This window comes from Triticum aestivum, chromosome 3B, assembly GCF_018294505.1.
Source record: "Triticum aestivum cultivar Chinese Spring chromosome 3B, IWGSC CS RefSeq v2.1, whole genome shotgun sequence".
In the NCBI taxonomy this organism is placed as follows: domain Eukaryota; kingdom Viridiplantae; phylum Streptophyta; class Magnoliopsida; order Poales; family Poaceae; genus Triticum; species Triticum aestivum.
Window position 1 is genome coordinate 463,910,720 of NC_057801.1, and position 18,618 is coordinate 463,929,337.

General features: G+C 45.1%; 2 protein-coding genes across 12 annotated transcripts; one reads left to right on the forward strand and one right to left on the reverse strand.

The window, feature by feature from the left end:
- The first annotated feature begins 1,288 nt into the window (after positions 1-1,288).
- LOC123070381 (receptor-like serine/threonine-protein kinase ALE2) lies at positions 1,289-10,152 on the forward strand. 11 transcript variants are annotated; one of them, XM_044493579.1, is made up of 18 exons: positions 1,298-1,726; positions 2,490-2,621; positions 2,723-2,812; positions 2,933-3,037; positions 3,171-3,299; positions 3,395-3,475; positions 3,629-3,733; positions 3,842-3,949; positions 4,019-4,117; positions 4,291-4,494; positions 4,585-4,707; positions 4,782-4,973; positions 6,453-6,548; positions 6,682-7,053; positions 7,270-7,527; positions 7,807-8,202; positions 8,620-8,863; positions 8,934-10,152. In XM_044493579.1, the coding sequence occupies exons 1-18, from the start codon at positions 1,633-1,635 to the stop codon at positions 9,556-9,558; spliced, it is 3,453 nt and encodes a 1,150-aa protein (XP_044349514.1). In that variant the 5' UTR covers positions 1,298-1,632; the 3' UTR covers positions 9,559-10,152. The 11 variants fall into 11 exon arrangements, 10 of the variants coding, with proteins under 10 accessions (XP_044349511.1, XP_044349512.1, XP_044349513.1 ...); XM_044493580.1 differs by having other exon boundaries at positions 2,942-3,037; XM_044493581.1 differs by having other exon boundaries at positions 2,759-2,812.
- Positions 10,153-12,896: 2,744 nt separating this feature from the next.
- LOC123070383 (5'-nucleotidase SurE) lies at positions 12,897-16,760 on the reverse strand. The gene is made up of 10 exons (XM_044493587.1): positions 16,357-16,760; positions 16,086-16,180; positions 15,915-15,982; positions 15,786-15,829; positions 15,631-15,708; positions 15,360-15,513; positions 14,318-14,470; positions 14,123-14,233; positions 13,541-13,606; positions 12,897-13,415 (listed from the first exon to the last, which is right to left on the reverse strand). The coding sequence occupies exons 1-10, from the start codon at positions 16,647-16,649 to the stop codon at positions 13,296-13,298; spliced, it is 1,182 nt and encodes a 393-aa protein (XP_044349522.1). The 5' UTR covers positions 16,650-16,760; the 3' UTR covers positions 12,897-13,295.
- Positions 16,761-18,618: the final 1,858 nt, after the last annotated feature.

Consider the following 18,618-nt stretch of genomic DNA (forward strand, 5'->3'; position numbering starts at 1 on the left):
CGTAGATAGATGGACAATCCTGCGCCGTGGGTCACCAAATCCGTTGTGGGGCCGTTCTGCTTTTGAGAAATGCTCCACGCATTGGACCGCACGGCATGCGGGAGGCCTTTATCTTGCCTGTCCAAGCGTGCTTTGTCTCGAGCATTATCATGATTAATGGGGAAGGTGATCTCGGCGAGGATGTAGTGTGACGTCAAACCGCGCACAGCGACTTTGTAAACGAGCGTTGCCACCCGCCAGCCCCGATCAGTTAACTGGACCGTTCCGAATCATGATTCCGGCTTGTTGGCCGCTTTGATGTGCGTTTTGTGTAGTATATGGTCCAAACGCACTCCAGTTCGAGGAGTAGCTCCCAGCAGGCTTTTGTTGGTGAAGCAAATGTTCTCTCCCGTGAAGGTGAAACTATGCACACTGCTAACTGAACAGTTGGACGGGTGATCAGAAGTCGCAAAGAGCCACGAGTGCAGTGAGAAGGCTGTGCTTGTTTTTTCTCTTTCTTTTTTACGTGAGGGTGAGGGTGCTTGTATAAAATAAAAATGACAATAGCTAAAGAGACTTTTTCTCCGAGCGCTTTGTCCCGGTCCTCTCGGCGGATAGGGCAAGCTCTCATCAAAACTTTACCGGCGAGTTTGTGGATCCGTCTTCCATCCACCTGCCGCTCCGACGGTTGGTGGTGGGGAGAAATATCCCGGGGCCTCCGATTTGGCTAGTAGTTTAGGTTATGTTTTGTTTAGTCCTTACATGTGCAACGCTCGGGCTGATGTCGACGCTTCTTCTTCAAATTTGCCTTTCAGGTTTCGATCCTCATCGAGTTCCTTTATTTGGACGTAGTCGACGGACCGCCGCCATAGATTCATGCCGTCTCTTTGGAGCGGTGAGTTTAGCATTTCTCGTCGTGGGAGCACGACGGCGAGATTTGATATCAGTTGCTTCAGATGTATTTATGGGTTCAATACCGACGACTGCGACTTCGGGGTGCTGGTCTTTAAGGGCATGTGCACGAAGATTTTCCGACTTTCATCGACGACAGTGATCACATGAGATCTAGAGATTTTAATTTAATTTTTATTATGTTTGAGGTGCTTTAAACCATGGTGATTGTATTGATACACCACCGCTCGTATGCTAGTCGTCCCGGGTCAATCTCGCTGATGGCTCGATGGTGTCCCCAGAAAAAGGGCAAAAGAAAGAAGAAAGGACCCACGCGTCCACCACCCTCTGTGCGTGTCCCGGACCAGACTCCGCCTAACTTTATGGCGAGGATGGCTACCAAACACCATCACGCGCTGCCCCCTGCCCGCCCGCCCGCCCGCCCCTGCCCCCTGCTTGCTGCTGCGAAAGAAAACCAACCCGTAGAAAAACACTCGCGCGATCGCCGGAAATGCCCTGCCGCCGCCGCCGCTGCTAGTGCAACTTGCTCCTCCTGACCCCTGTTGGATTTTATGCGCGCTTCGCTTCCCCAATTGTTTACTGCCAGCGAATCTTCTCCCTCCTCGCGCACCGGCCCCTGCCCCTGCCCCCGCCCGCTCACCCGCTCCCGCCAACAGGCCTTTTTGCCGGTATGGCGGATTCGTGGGCGGTCGGTACTTGACGGCGGCGTCGGTCCGGGTTCTGCCGCCGCGGCTCCGGGAGATGGGGCGGCGCCAAGGAGGGAACGGGTGGGGCGTCTGCGCCGTCCTCGCCGTCGCCTCGGTCGTCTCCGCTGTCGTCATCCTTGGAGGTGGAGGTATGTGGGGTTACCGGCGTGCTTCTCTCGGCAACTTTGGTGGTTTCGCGGTCTCCTGCTGTCGTTCTAGTCCGACCAGGATCATGCGTGTCTGAATGCCGCCTTACTCGCGAGAATTTTCCTGGGTTTAGCTGCCAAACCCCGAGCCTTAGCGTTAGTTTATTGCGGTCAGTCAAACTAGTTGTGTGGCAACTCCAGCTACCGTTGTCCCAGCCTCCTTTGATTGCTGGAATTGGATGGCAGATTAATGGTTAGAGAGCGTTGTTTGTGATCTTCAGCTGCCCCAAATCTTCAGCAGAGTAATATACGGGAGGCACAAGATTTGTTTACATATACAAAGCGAGATCGTTCACTTTTAACTTCTAATCAGTACCTAGATTAGTGTCGAGCACTACCAGATATATGATGGATTAATGGTCACCTGCGTGCCTAATTACTTTTTGAATTATATTTTATTAGCACTTTATTGTGATTCTGTATCAGCAACGCACTGGCCAGATACATGTATGTAATCCTGGCCAAATAAATAATGATTATACGCGTGCTTAATTATTTCACTAATTATATTCTCTGTTAGAACTTTGTTTTTCACTGTTTATCAACTACTCCTATATACTACACACTGGTAAGATTGATTCAGATGTACTTACTGCTTAAGATTTCGTTTCACTTCCAAACGTAACCACGTTCCTTTTTGTTTTGTAATGACGACTGGAGTTATGACAGTAAATAATTGAATGCCATATTTACTTTGTTTCTGAAGGTCATCAGCAATCTCATGCACCTGCCTTTGGTCGTAAAGTTCTTCTATCCATAACAAGTGGCCATCCACAAATCAACTTGGATAATATACTTCACCCATCACAACTACAAGTTCCAACATTGCAAAGCTTAGGTGTGTAACTAAACATGCCTATGGGCCAATGATTTCAAAATTTTGTTGTTATATATCTGCTGTGTGATTGTAGTTTAAATCAATTAACAATTATTTTCTAGGGCTAACTGTAAAATTATCAACACCAACTAGTACAGATGTTAACAAACAGTATGATCATTACGCACCGAGCCCAACAATCAAACATGAAGGTACCTTTTGTAACTCCGACTTATTATATGTTTTCCTTCAATCCCATGTCAAGATATTTTTTAAACACTCACGATTTTTTAATGGAAATGGTTTACATTCTTTGGCTTCCTCGGATGAAGCTGTGTCAGCATCCAAGCAGGCAGTGCTGCCTACAATGCAACCTAGTGTTTCACCTGATCATTTTTATCAGTCACCAGAAATATCTCCATCTATACAGAGTCCAGGTGAATCGCTGTTCAGCATGATGCTGAACTCTACCTGTACCTGGGTAACTGTAAAATCCAGTTTCAAATGATGAAAACATTATTGCTTTATTCACGGGCCAACCTGCCCCTCCTTCGCTAATGGTTTCTCCAGCTACTCAAAGAAGCAATCATCATCTTCAAGAACAAATGTCTGCTGCTTCGCCATCTCTTCCAGTTGAACCACATGTGTCTCATGCTAAAACTCCGGCTGCCGCACCTTTTCTACCACAGCCACCCTGGTGTAAGAACTATCCGGATCTGCTTTACATCCTCAATGTCATTACCATTTGGTCAATTATTTGTTTCTCAAATTTCATATAATTTTATCTTGACCAGCATCTCAACCGCCTCCATCTTCACCTTCCACTGGCAGTCAATCAACACGGCCAGCTCCTTTACCCCGTATATATGGCCATTGTAAGATTGTTGGATCTGATGTTACATCATGTTATTTGTTTTTGATAATGTATACTACTATGTTATTACTATTAGCTTTACTAAAATGGTGTCAAGTTCTCGTATTTACCTAACCCAGAATCTGTTGCGACCTGTCATTCGTATGGCAAGCAGCTCCTTCTTCATTCCATACTCCTCCAACAGGCCAGGACACACTTAGAGTACCAGTTGCTTCACCTCCAGGAGAACTACCCAGCAAAAAAAAGCCACCACAGGAAGGTATAGTTTTTATTGATGTCTAGTCATCTAGCTGGTCCATACGTGTCAAAGTTTTCAGTTTTTCCTCACCCAGATTTTCGTGTATATAACCTTTGCTGTATGTATCAGTAGTACCACCGGCGCCCATCGCTCCTGGATCTAGTCAGGACAAGGATGGCATATCATTTGCTAGACCTCCAAATAATTTGCCAATTCACAGCCGCTCACCACCAAAAGGTTCAGTCTACATGATTCAGTGCAGATTTTTTTATAGCATTTCTAAAGGAGGTATTTGCTTCGGAATAGGCACAAGGGAGACTAGTCATTTAACTCCTGCCGCTCCACCTTTGATACACCGGGCCATTCAAACCCCCCCACAACAGAGGCAACGTCCTCATTCAAATGGTACTGAACCCAATCATGTCATTCTGTAGATTTATCTTCTACATTTATGCAGTCCAAATATACGATCGGCAATATCTGCTGTTTCTCCATCATCAATCACTTGTGCCGCTCACGGGACTAGGTGTGCTAAGGAGCGGAGATAACATTTTTTGTTCTTATACATCATTGTGCAGGACCAGTTGCTTCTCCAAGAACAACAATCCATCCTGCCAACCATGGGAAGGCCAATCGCGTTCCAGTTGCATCACCTTTAAAAGGAAGACATCACCATTCTATACCTGTAAATAATACAGATGGGATCAGTGGGGCTCCAGTTGTGGCACCATCAAAGGGAAGGCATCATCGTTCCTTGCCTGTCAATAGGACATCTGTAGAAGGTATCCCACCAAGGCACCAACCATACCTACTAGGCCTCAACAATAATGAACTTATTGCCGATAGTGAATTTATGAAGTTATATTGTGCAGGACCTGTCGTTTCTCCTCAAATTTCCCCCAGCATCCGTAGGAGAGGACATGGCATTCCAGTTGCTGCACCGCCAAAGGAACCTTCCAGCCATGTACCACCTGCAAATCATAAACACCACAAAGGTACCCACAATCCCACTAGCAAAAAGATAACTAGAAATAAGTACATTCATCTCAGTTAGTGATGTTTGGTGCAGGTTCCTTTCCTGTCATAAGCCCTGCTCCACATAGAACTGGTAATGCTTCTGCAACAAGCCATGGACATTCAGGTTTAGATCATAGTCCTGCTCCAGCACCGCTAGTCTTGCCTCCATCAAATGGAAAAGATGGAAATCCAGCGTATGCTCCGCATCACCCTCATCAATATCATTCACCTTCATATTCTCCAGGTTAGTTGTGATAATTGTAGGAAAAGAAGTGGTAATTCACAATTGTCCAACTTCACCTCATATATAGACAACAGAGTAAAGGCCAAATGGGTAAATATACGTATGTATTGCAATTTGCTCTTATTCTTTACATTATGTCATCCCTTCTAGCTCCTCAAAATGGAATGAACACAGGTTCAAACAATGTAGCTACAGGATGCTACAGAGCGATATAGAATGCTATAGGAAGCCTACACGAGATTGCCATGCCCCGGGCCGCGGTCTGGCGTGCCTGGGGTTTGTCTCCACCCTACAACCACACCTTCCTGAAGGCACTATATATTGAGTTCGGTTGGGTTCAACCGAGCATGCTGACTGACATCCTTGAGAACTGAGACATGCTAATGCATTGATAAGTACACCACGTTTCATCAGTAATGCCAGAATTGTCAAACGACCATATTTGTGTTACAGTATATGTGGATTGCACTAGCCCTTTCCATAAGTTCGGACTTTTGGTTGCGTTGGTTAGTGCATGAAGCTTAACATGGTATCAGGGCCTAAGGTCTTGAGTTCAAGTCCTGGCTTTCGGGATTTATTAAAAATTGTTGGTAGCCCCCCTTTGTGTCCACGTAGAGGCCTCTTGAGTCATACGCGAGTTTCGCGCCGTCGCTCTCTTCCGGTTGCACGTGTTAACTTGTCTTCCCCGTCACAGGTGAGAGGGGGTGTTAAGTATGTGGATTGCACTAGCCCTTTCCATTAGTTTGGACTTTTGGTTGCGTTGGTTAGTGCATGAAGCTTAACAATTTGCAGACTAAATATTACTCCCTCCGATCCATAGTAAGTGTCGCAGTTTTGAACTAAGGTTGAACTATCCTTAGTTCAAAACTGCGACGCTTATTTTGGATCGGAGGGAGTATGATTTAAAGTTCAATATTTTGTCCACAATATTGGTTGAGACTCATCCTTGATTTGAGCATGTAGAGTATATCCTAGCTCTACTACGGGCATTTGACTATATGCAATATTGATCACGAGGTCCTCAATTTTGATCCTGCATTAAATACGTTGAAAGTGTCTTCTTTCTCTATTCATGCTGAATCCAATAGGGCCAGAAGCAATCTAGCTTTACATGGCTTAACATGAACTAGCCGGAATTTTCCCATGCAATTGCGTGTCAAGATGCTTTTTTTTTTCTTTCTATATGACTTCTTTTAGGAACCAAGCAGGTGCTCTGCCATTCATATAATAGGGGAAAAGAGTTGCAAATATTTACAAGAAAAGAAAAAAAGACTAGTTACAAACTTAACTATAAATAACTACACATATCTGATTGATCTGTAATGCTGGACCCACTATAATCGACGACACGGATCTTTCTCTTTTTCATCTGATTAACGCAGTAACTTCTAGGCCTTCAAAGTGAATGTGTTGTTTTCTGGTTGATGAATGGCAACCTAATTATAATTGACTTATATTTATCTACAATTGTACATGCAGAACATGCTCTACCACCTGACAATCCTGCATTTAGAAAGCCCAGGGCTTTGGCACCAGCACCAAGTCATTCCTTGCCGCCGCCACCTCCAAATTCATGTATGACACAGATACTTTATTGCCGTCTGAAATTTATCAATTCAAATATTCTGTATATTCAATTTAACCGGGCTGCTACATTTTTAGTACTAATCGCTCAGTTGTGGTTCATTCATCCTTTTTTTTTTGCTAGACTGCACGGCGTTAAATTGTAAAGATCCTATGACCAATAGTCCTCCAGGAACAACATGCCTCTGTGTGTTGCCAATAAAAGTTGAGCTTCGATTAGGTATAGCACTGTACACATTCTTTGCATTGGTCTCAGAACTTGCACAAGAAATTGCATCTGGAGTGTTCATGAAGCAAAGTCAAGTTCATGTTATGGGAGCAAATGCTGCAACTGAAGACCCTGAGAAGACAATTGTCCTCATTGATCTTGTGCCATTGGGAGCAAGCTTTGACAATACAACAACACTTTCAGTATTTGAAAGGTTTTGGCGCAAACAGGTCATCATAAATCCTACGGATTTTGGAAACTATGATGTGTTAAATGTTCAATACCCAGGTGAGAGCTTTATAACTCCTTTTGTGTTATTCATCTTAATACTGATTTCCTTTATGTCAACATTTTCCTGCCTATCATGTCGGTTTTTTAATCTTTGATTTGACTTGATCCTCCAGTCGCTTTGTTTATTATTCAGGTCTCTATCTAGTCATCTGTCATTCTTTTTCTCTCTGGAAAAATGGTCATGGTAATACCTTGTTTCATTTACTCATTCAGGTCTCCCTTCCTCACCACCATCAGCTCCTGGAAATCTGAACAACAGTCTTAGCAATGGAAATGATCAAAGGTTACACCCACTTGCTGCTGATATAGGAAACCACAGAGAAACAAAAGGCAGAGGAATAATTGTGATTATTGTCCTGTCAAGTATCTTTGCTTTAATTTTATGTGCTGGAGCTGCATTGGTGATTTATTTCAAGCTTAGAAACCGCCATCATTTAACCGAAGCATCACTTACACCAGAAAAGCCTGCAGGTAGCAAAGCCATTTTCTCTAAGGATTCTTGTTTCTGTTATTCCACTTAATACAAATATAATGTTTTTAGCTTTCAGAAGTTGTGAATTCTTGTTTTATGTTACTATTGCCTGAAAGCAACTGTTTTATGAAAGATTTTATTTCATGCTTTACTGGTCAAAGCACTTTGAACAGCTTTGAGCAAAATCTGAAGGGGCTAAAGCTATAAAAATAACTTTAAACGCTGTTTTGCTTACTGTTCTTTTCTTTTTTTCGTCAATGCTTGCATTGGAAATGCAGATTCTGCAATAGCCGGGAGTAGGCTAGAAAGCAGACCTATCTCGGCATCACCGTCATTCAGCTCAAGTATAGTGGCATATAAAGGATCAGCAAAAATATTTAGTTTGGTTGAAATGGACAGAGCTACACAAAGATTTGATGAGTCCAGGATAATTGGTGAGGGCGGTTTCGGACGTGTTTATGAAGGTATTCTTGAGGATGGAGAACGGGTTGCTGTCAAAGTTCTTAAGAGGGATGACCAGCAAGGAACCCGGGAATTCTTGGCTGAGGTTGAGATGCTTAGCCGATTGCATCACAGGAACTTGGTTAAGTTGATAGGTATATGCTCGGAGGAGCATATGAGATGTTTGGTATATGAGCTTGTTCCAAATGGAAGTCTGGAATTTCACCTGCACGGTAAGACTTTGTTCCTTCTGTCAGTAGACCTTCAGTTTATCAGAATTCCTTTACTGTTTTCATGAGAATTTCAGTTTTACCGCTTCATTAGCCTATTTCTTTCTTGGACAGAGACGTATTAGATTAGCGAAGCACTTTAGTGACAATAAAATTTAGAAGTATTTTCTGTAGTATTATACAGCTGTTATAATAGAGTGCACTGCACATATGAACACTGATATGCTAAGACATGAAATACCCGCACATATGAACACTACTATGTCGTAAAACCCATCTTTTCAAACTCTTGGTACTTCTGATGGGTTACAAGCTGGTCATCCCTCTTAGGGCTTAGGCCAGGATAAGTCTGTCAATTAGATAACTTGTATAACATGGATGTGCAAACTTATAAACAAATCATTTTATGATTCCACACAGGATCAGATAAGGACACTGCTCTGCTTGATTGGGATGCCAGGCTTAAAATTGCACTTGGCGCGGCACGAGGTCTTGCTTATTTGCATGAAGATTCAAGTCCTCGCGTTATACACCGTGACTTCAAGTCAAGTAACATTTTGTTGGAACATGACTTCACCCCCAAGGTTTCAGACTTTGGCCTAGCAAGAACTGCTATAGGCGAGGGGAACGAGCATATCTCAACTCGGGTTATGGGAACTTTTGGGTAAGTTGGATCTCTCAACTCTTTCATAATATCCTCGACGTATCTTAAACTTATGGCGGGTTCTTGATAGGTATGTTGCTCCTGAATATGCGATGACTGGGCATCTTCTAGTGAAGAGCGATGTCTACAGCTACGGTGTCGTCCTCCTCGAGCTTCTTACGGGCAGGAAACCTGTAGATATGTCAAGGCCTCCAGGGCAAGAAAACTTGGTGACGTGGGCCTGTCCTTTTCTGACAAACAGAGATGGTTTGGAAACACTCATCGATGCATCACTTGGAAGTAGCATCCCGTTAGACAGCATCGCAAAAGTAGCAGCAATTGCTTCCATGTGTGTTCAGCCAGAGGTGGACCAGCGGCCGTTTATGGGGGAAGTTGTTCAAGCCTTAAAGTTGGTATGCAAAGAAGGCAGTGAGTTCAATGAGTCAACAAGTTTTAGCCAAGATTTGCATGTCCAAGACGCTGAGATTGTAAGTAGGGCAAGTCTGGATATGGATGCAGGCCCAATGCTGTCTACAGAGCAGTTCACTGCATCGGCGCGTTATGATACCCTGGATGCATCTGGTTCTTTTCGGCGGTATTCAAGTTCAGGTCCTCTGAAGGTCGGTCGAACTGAACACAACAGGGAGCGAGGCTTATCAACAGGTAGCTCAAGTGAACACTGTGGTCTACAACGATTTAGGATGGATTCAGAGTAGTCAACGTGCGGGCTCATTTTGATGACCTGCGCAACGAGGAAGTACCACTGGCTTATTTTCTGCAAGCCGACCGGACTTCATATTTACTGTGAATATTTCAGAAATGGAAACGATGCCAGAAACGGGTGTACCGGATGAGGAGCGACCCAGTGGTGGATGGCAATGTAGGCCTGGCATACATAACAGTCGTGCGGGCTTTCTGTAGCCTTTTCCCTGACGAACTGCACCCGGGGAGCTTCACAACAGAACAACCGGTTCTTCAACTGCAATTCCTTTGCGGATTGCAGAAGAAGTTGAGGGTAGTAAGCGAGAGGGTTGCAATTCAAAGGAAATGTCCCCTTTCCTCTGGAGAGAGTGCATGTGGGTGGTTGAGCTTGTTGAGACCATGGTAGAACACGCGTGAAAAGTACTCCCTCCGTCCCATAGTATAGTGTCAAAAACGCTCTTATATTATGGGACGAAGAAAGTAATTGCGAAATAAATATAAGATGTAGGATATGACTCTTTCTCTGTATTATTCAGTTCTTCGGAGAAGATATGTACAATTTTGTAGCACTGCCCCATAATATATAGTAGGTGGCTTGATAGGTGTAATTGAGTAGGAGTTCACCTCTCCTTTTCTTCGAAACTGGGAAAAGACTCAAGGGGTTCAAATCCTAACACTCACTCTCGGACTTTCCCTAAAAAAACACTCACTCTTGGACTGCCACTCGTAGTATGTTCAAGCTCTGGTAAAACTTGGAAAACCCTATTACGGGAAGATGGAGAAAGGATACTTGCATACCACTGTGTTGAATGAATTGCATCGTCAAAAATCTTGCGTTGATAAACTTCAGTAAAATTCGAACAAAGGAAAAAGAGTATAACCTTGTCTTTTGGCCGTGCAGTTTCTCCCTCCTGCATTCTACACTTCTCTAAGGCCAACTCCACAACACAAGGACACATTTCGTCTCATTGGATCCGCGCGGACGAAAAGCACGGTCCAATGTGCCGACGCAAATAGATGGATGTTCATTTTTTGTCCGCCTCGACTCATTTCAGGCCCAAATTTGGGTGGAGTTTGCATCCACACGGACACATCACGGGCGCCCGTGACGCCCTCCCCTGCCCCTTGGCTCGCATGTCTGTGGCACAACGACCATTGTTCACCCTCTCCCTCCACACCCAACACCCCCGGCCTCGTCGTCGTCGCAGCCACCCAGTTTCGGCCGCTTCGTCACCGCTTCGTCACCGCTCCAACCCCTGCCGCCGAATCCACCGATGGTCTCAACGCCACCGCATCCATCGACACCCACTCTTGTCGGCGTTGTGGCCGCTTCCCGCCACCTTATCCTCATCGCCGTCGTCGGCTTCGACAGGCATGCTGCCTGAACAGGCCAAGGACGGTGCCCTTCACCGCCGCCACTCATCCACGCCCGCCTCCGTTGCCACCCACAAGGTGTTCGGCCGTTTGCCCAGTCGAGGTTCCTCCACGCCCACAATGAACGGATTCATCACCCCGAAGGAGCAATGGTGGATAGCTCGAATGAGTTTTTTTTACAATAACACCCTATGTTCATCATCGGAAGATGAGTTCGACGACGAGGATGTTGTGGTTGCTACTATGGTCGTCAATGAGCACATTTCGAGTCAACAACCATTGTTTAGGGGATCGATCACGGGCCATATGCTCTGGGATTGAACCGTAACAGAGGAAGTGGCCATTGCCTAATCTACAACAATTATTTCGAGCTCACAGACACACTATTTTCCGCTAAGCTTTTCCGGCGACGCTTTCGGATGGCGAGACATGTGTTCAACTATTTTCCGCTAAGCTTTTCCGGCGACGCTTTCGGATGGCGAGACATGTGTTCAACTGTATGCGGAAGGGAACGATGGGGTAGGATGATTACTTCAAATGCAAGACTGATGTCTTTGAAAAGTTTGGCTTCTCCTCTTATCATAAATGTAATGCACCTATTCGAGAGCATATGTGGACTCACATAGGAAACCGATAGATGTATCTGCTCCTTTTCTTTCAATGTATTTGCTATAATTTTAAATTAATTTAGTTGCAAACTATGTGATTTTTATTTATTGTATTGTAACAAATATGCGACTTATTCATTTAAGCAATGTTTTATTTTTATTTGTTTGTTTGATTTATATGTATAGAATGCCAAAATTGAGAAAATTTAGCAGAAAAACTATCGAGACGGATTAAATGGGTCGGCCGGTTGGACGCACTGCTTAGATTGACACGGACTTGGGCAAACACCGGCCAAACTGACGACCCAAATGGACAAAAACAAACAAAACCTGCGTCCGCTTGAGTTTCTGCGTTGGAGTTGGGTAAGTACTGACCATAGGAAATGACTTGGTGAATAGATATAGTATATTATCTTTTTTTTTGAAACGTAGGCAAAAGTTTTGCCTCATCGATTTATTAAGAAGAGAATTGCCCAGTTGATTAACGAAAAACCGAACGAAAACCGATACAAACGTAGCACGGACTAACCGCACACGTGACTCCTGACAGACTCTCTGATTACACAACATCCACAAACCACGACATTGCTACTACGCCATGTGAACCCCGACAAGAACACCTCAACAAAAGACATCAGACACCTTCCAAGCCACAAACGACAAACCAATCCAATAGGATGAGCCAAGAGACTGAAGATCATTCAAGCAATCGACCTACCCAAACCAAGTCTATCAACCTCCACACTAGCGAGCAAGTCACAAAGTTTTTTCGCGAAGAGAGCATCTGAATTTGGAGTAGGTGCAACCACACTTGGCTCAATGAAGACGCCAAGGAGGTACATTATCACTTTACTTGGTCGCCCCCTCAGCCGTCAAGGAGGCGCCCCGCCTCCGAGGACCACCGGGAAGGGGCGGCAAGTCGTCAGACAAGAAGCCGCCCCGATGGCCTCAGACCACGGAGGATGAGCAAGGAGCAGCTCATGGCCGGGCTCTGCGCGTCCCTCCTAGATGAGTTGGCCCAGGTGCCACCGCAAAACCACGGCGTCCAGGTTGGTTTAATTAAGTTTTTTTTTAAAAATTAAGTTTTAGTTTAGCTTAGATTAATTTTGAATAGTTTGGATGTACTGTAATATATATCAAACTAGAAATAAATGTAATATATCAAACTAGTCTAAATTTCATCAAATTTGCGAATTTGAAATGTTTAAACTAGGAAAAATTTGAGGGGTGGCCTTAACATGTCCACAGACATTTGGGGGCGTCCGTTTAGGCGTCCACCTTGGAGATGCCTTAACACTAGCACAAGAGAATGACCCGAAGAACTCTCGTAAAAAAGCAAGTTAATTCTGCCACTGCTCACACCAACAAACTAAATTGCTGAAACTGCATTTCAGGTTACATGTGGTCCAAATATTTTCGTACGACATGGTCCAGAAGGTACAAATCAAAAATCAATCACACCCATCCGGTGACACACCACCTTTCTGGAACAAACCACACTGAAAAAATAGTGGGGAGTGGCAGTATTTGTCTAGTAGATGCAGTCGCCTACATGATCACTTCGAAACTGTAGGGGCTCCAGCATCAAATCATTTTACATGACGAAGAAAATCGGCAATCGTCGGAGAAGACCAACAAAAATAAAGACTGCACTGAACAAGCATGGAATGCAAAAGACAGACAAGAATCAAGCCAATAAAGCAAGGGGAGAGGAGATGGACACCAAGGCAAGGACTAAAGCACCTACAGTGTACATTTCTGCGTGTTTGTTAGGTCGCTGGAGCTTCCTTTTCTTCGGATACAGACACAGCTGCTGACAGCCAGTCTGACGCTGGAGCTTCGAGTTCAGACTCGACATGGCCGTGCACATTCAGAGGAGTGACAGATATCTGTAGGTTGTAGAAGGGGGAAACGATTAGGCACCTGAAGAACACAGCACACACACACACACACACACACACACACACACACACACAGAGAGAGAGAGAGAGAGAGAGAGAGAGAGAGATCTCACAAATCCATTTTCCAAGGCTCTCACATCGATATCGTCATCCAAATCTTTGTGCAGCTTCTCGAGGAACTGCATTTTTTTTATGAAGCCAGGTAAGAAAAGGATGTGCAGAAAGCTTTGAGTGTGTTTAAATGTGCTTACAAACATGCTTGATTCAAAGGTATTCTAGATGAATTTTGGAGGACTCTCATCCTTAGGAAAATTTCCCTTATTCCTTAGGTTCATTTGTACTAGATTTCATAGAAAAATATCCATCCACTCTAACCTCATCCTTACGAAATTTTATCTTTTTCCTGTGCACAACCAAACAACCATATAATTCACTATGTTATAACATTATTCCTGTATTTTTCCTATCCTTGCGTTTTACAAATCCTGTGCAAAGAGGCCCTCAGAAGTCAGGAGTACACTTTCACTTCTACAAAAAATAAATACTAGAATCACCTTAGGCTATTTACAATCTCCATATGACCATAAGTACCTAGTTTGGTTGCTTAAAAGTTCATTTTTGTTTTGTGCCTGGCCAAAGGAGTGGAGCTATGTGTTTTGATTGTGCTATACAAGAGCTCTCGAAAATGCATTTACCTCGGCACGGAAAGATTTCTTCACTACTTCTCTAGCTTGTTGCTTCCCTGCAGCTGCAACAGACTCGACCTCAACTGTCTTCCGCTGAGTATTACCTCTGCGTGCAGCTCCCTGAAGATAAAAGGATAAACCAATTTTATATTGCACTAATGATGACATGATAAACTTCTTTGTAGTAAAAGATTTGCTTCATACTGCTGCAGAAGCATCCTTCCCAAGCTGTGCGAGCTGAATACCGAGGCTTTGATGCATGCCCATGAAGTGAGCAGCAGGTTGAGGCCTACTTGTCGACACAGCTTGCCAGCTTTGAGCAGGACTGTATATGCTTTGCTTGGTCAACTTGAAACCCTGGCATCAGGAGCGGGAGAGAGAGAGAGAGAGAGAGAGAGAGAGTTAATTATGTGTTAAAAAGGAACCAAAATTACCAATGTGCTGAAGATTTTTGCCTGTCACAGTTGTGAAAAATAATACAAATTTTAACAGAAGATTCCAAAATGACCTTACTTCCCCATTATCAACATATAAACAAATACCATTGTTCCTCCAATTTAGTAAGGTTTTTGTTGTACATCTAATTGCAGCATTGTCATTAATTCTTAAATAGAAATCAGGTCTCCCTTTTGTCAAAAAAGAATATCATTAATATTATAGGATGGAGCCAAAGTAAAGCTAACTTATGAGTTATTACCATGCTACTCCCGGTGAGGTCCAAAGCAAAATACCAGATCAAGAGACAAATAGATACACATCGCAGTACTATGATAGATAAGTCATCAGCAGAAGAGAGTTAACCACTGGAGACACGACACAGGTTTTTATCTAAAAAGATAAGGTTCAGGTGTCAAAACAGGGCAACTTCTGTGTAATACATTTTTTCTATCATTGGATTATCAGTGAGGTGTGCATCACATGCTTCAAATGGCTAGACACTTCGAAAATGTAGTTCACTGACAACATACATTCTACATTATAAATTGCAGAAACTTATTGATTTACACTTAAACTAGCCTCTAATAAACGTAATTGGTATATGATGCTCTGAAGTTGAGGATATAATGAGTTATATACTTATATGTACTGTTCTTGGCCACAAACAATAGCAATAGCATGGTCCAGTATGCTTCTCACTAAAAGACAAAGTGGACAACAAGTAGAAGGATTCATGTACTTCTACAGCTATGATGCTATTTTTGGCTCTAAATGGAGTTTGAGTACAAAGTTTTGTTCACAAAATAACCTTATTTGCAGCTGGCGAGCTTGGAACCCCAACATTCAGCAGGCACCCTTTGAGGAAAGTTCCCTTCTCAATATCTGCCAAGGCAGCATGTATCAGTGGCAAACACAGCCCAGCTGCATCCTTGAAGTCATTGTCTTTGGTTTCATCCTTCTTCCTAGTTGCATATATGCACCACTTGTTATTAGCTTGTGTTTACCGAGTGAATAAACCATACCAGAAATGATATAGTAGATTTGGGACACAGTTTTAATGTGACTAATCGCATACCCACCAATTCAATGAGATTGCAATTGAAGGTACCCCACACATTAAAGCCTCTCTTGCAGCAGCAATGGCAGAAGAGTGGAACCTACACAGATTTGTAATCAATTACATAACTAAACTGAAACAGACTATAAATGGGCCACTTGTGAAACAAGAGCATACATCTCATAGCCGCAGTTTGACCCAGTATTGATACCACTGATCACCTGCAAACCAAATGGAATCATCCTCTCAATGACAAAGGATAATAAATCCACCTTTTCCCCTAAGCATAGTTAACAAGCACAATACCAAAGCAGGTGCCGACCAAGAAAATAGCCTCCCAGATAATGCCAATGAGATAGAATCCACAGGCGTCCCTACATTAAGAGTCATCGTAATTGGCATAGAGGAAACTCAATACCCAACAGATGAGAAATGGTAATGATACAAATGGCGCACAAATGGACGAAGAACCCTCACCTGATATCTCAAAAGCCTTCGCCCCTGTAAAATGGACGGATGTCGCAGACACAGTCTCCCGGATGGTAATGGAGTGACCACAGACAGGCTTGTCCCTTCAAATTAAAGAAAAATATTGTGATTAAATTGCTCTAAGAACCACAGGGATGATGATTAATGATGGATTAGGGAGTTACAGCAGTTCACAAAAAAATCCAGCCAGAACGATGAATCTCAAGAGAAAAATGTAACGAGAAATCAGGAGGTTGGGCGTTCGGATTGGGGGACATACGATTCAGGGGCGCACACGTGGACGTCGCATCGGCCGCCCTTGACGAGGGCGTCGACGAGCGCCACGAGACCCGGCGACTGGATCCCGCCGGCGCAGGTCAGAAGTACGACAGGCTTAGCCGGCGCGTCATCGGCCGCCGTCTCCGCTGTCGGGGCCTCGGCCTCGGCCGCGGTGGAGCCGGCGTCCTCGGGCGAAGGCGGGCGGCGGGAGGCGAGGACGGACTGCAGATTGGACACGAGCCCCGAGGGGAGGGGATTGGGCCTCCGGGACTCGTCGCCTGAGCTCGCGGCCATCGGTTTCGCCGGAGAGATGGACGGGCGTTGGGAGAGAGAGAGGGGGAGGGGGGTACGGAGGGAGGGAGGAAGAGGCAAATGTTCCAGGCGAAGCGGAGGAGGAAAATGGAGTGGAATGGGGTGGGCGCGCATAGTTTATGGATTTATCCAGACCGGGCCCGCTTTACGTGTCGAGCGAGCGTCTTTTTGACCCGCACAGATTTGAGGGAAAAGTCAAGTACTGCTCAAGCAAAAGTGTGCCAAAATTGCTTTGTCAAGTGTCATCGTTCGTTAGTTAATCTCACCCTTCAGTCTCTTTTCTTGGGTTACCTACTCCACGATCTTCGATTGTAAACTTCCGACTGTTTTTTTACATATATAATAATTTTATGCCCGATCCCATCCGTTTGATTTGTCCCTAGTTTTGAAAAACCCTCGTGTCAGGCCAAATCCATGACCCTATCCTGTCCGGCCCGTCCGTTTGAGGTAAAACGGACAAACCGGGCGGCCCAGCGCGCGGGAGCAAATGGACTTTTGTCCGTTTTGTGCCCGTTTTCGACCCATCCACGACCCAAGTTTGCGCCGCTTTTGGGGTGAAACAGACACCACGCGGACGCGTCGGCTGTCTGCGCATGTCCTCCCCTGGCCCGCCCGTCGGTGGCACAGGGCGGGCCTTTTTCTATCCGCCCCCCTCCCTCCCTCCGGCTGCACCCCACTCCACTCTTCTCCACTCTTCCCCACCTTTCCCTCGCCGCCGCCGCCGTCGGCGCTGCCATTGCAGCCGCACAACTCGGACGCGCGCTCGCCCAGCCCCTTCCCTCGTCGCCGCCGAGCTACCCAACCACGGCCACCTGGTTTGCGCACCCGCCAGCCGAATTTGGGGCGGATCCGGTTGGTCTTGAGCTCGCCCTGCTGTGGGAGGCCGGGCCGCGCCATGGACTGGCCGGGCACGTCGCCGGAAGGCCCTGGCAGGGCCGCAAGGCCACATGCAGGCAGTGACTCGTCCTCTAGCCGCTCGGATCTGCACAGTCGGTGGTCCGCCGGCAGATACACGAATGACGGTCGGCCGGGCTCGGTGCTTGCCCAAAAGCTCGTCGGCGCACCGTTGTCCCTCATCAAGTGTGACCACTGCCCAAGGATGGTCGTGCGCCGCGTGTCTACAACGCCGGAGCATCCCGAATGGATGTTCATCAAGTGCTTAAACGATGAGGTATGTGCTCTTTTTAGCTTCGGTTTGTGCTCTCGGATTAGACTAGTTGTGCTAACTTTAAGTTTTATTGTGTAGAATGGATACAAGTTTTGGTATTGGGAAGAAGAGTACATCAATATATTGATAGAGTGAAATCTAGTACATGTTCGTGCACTTTTAGCTAGCCTAGAGGCTGTAGATGAGACAAGTGCACTTGTTGCTAGATTAGAGGCTAGGCACGATACTACGTGTGAGGAAGCAACATCGACTTCTGGCTTGAAGAAGAAAGGAGGGTGCAACGTCGAGCCTCCTCCACAGATCAACAATGAGTGCACCGAGAAGGCCCTAACCCAACTCAAGGGAGCAGTTATGAAAGTTGGGTATCTTCTCAAATGTATTCTTGTGGTTCTTGTTTTCTTTGGTCTTGCTTTGCTAGTCAAAATATGATGGTGTATTGTCATGTATCAAAAATGAATGATGAAAAAAAGTTTAAAGGACTTGCAAAGAAAAGTGCCCGCGGACAAGATGCGGCCGGGATGCGTCCACGCGCTGGGTGCACGGCCACCGCATCCCAGAAACTATCCGGACACGACCCCATTGCCCTACCCAAATGGAGTTGGCCTCACGCTTGCTACCTTCGGTCGTCTATCATCACATTAAAATTTTCATAACAAATTTATATTAACTGGAAAAAATGCAAATAAGATATCAAAATGTCCAGAAAGACATCATCTATATGTACATGTCATTTGCATTCATGACAAAAGTGTTGCCTTTTGTCATGAATGTAAATGACATGCA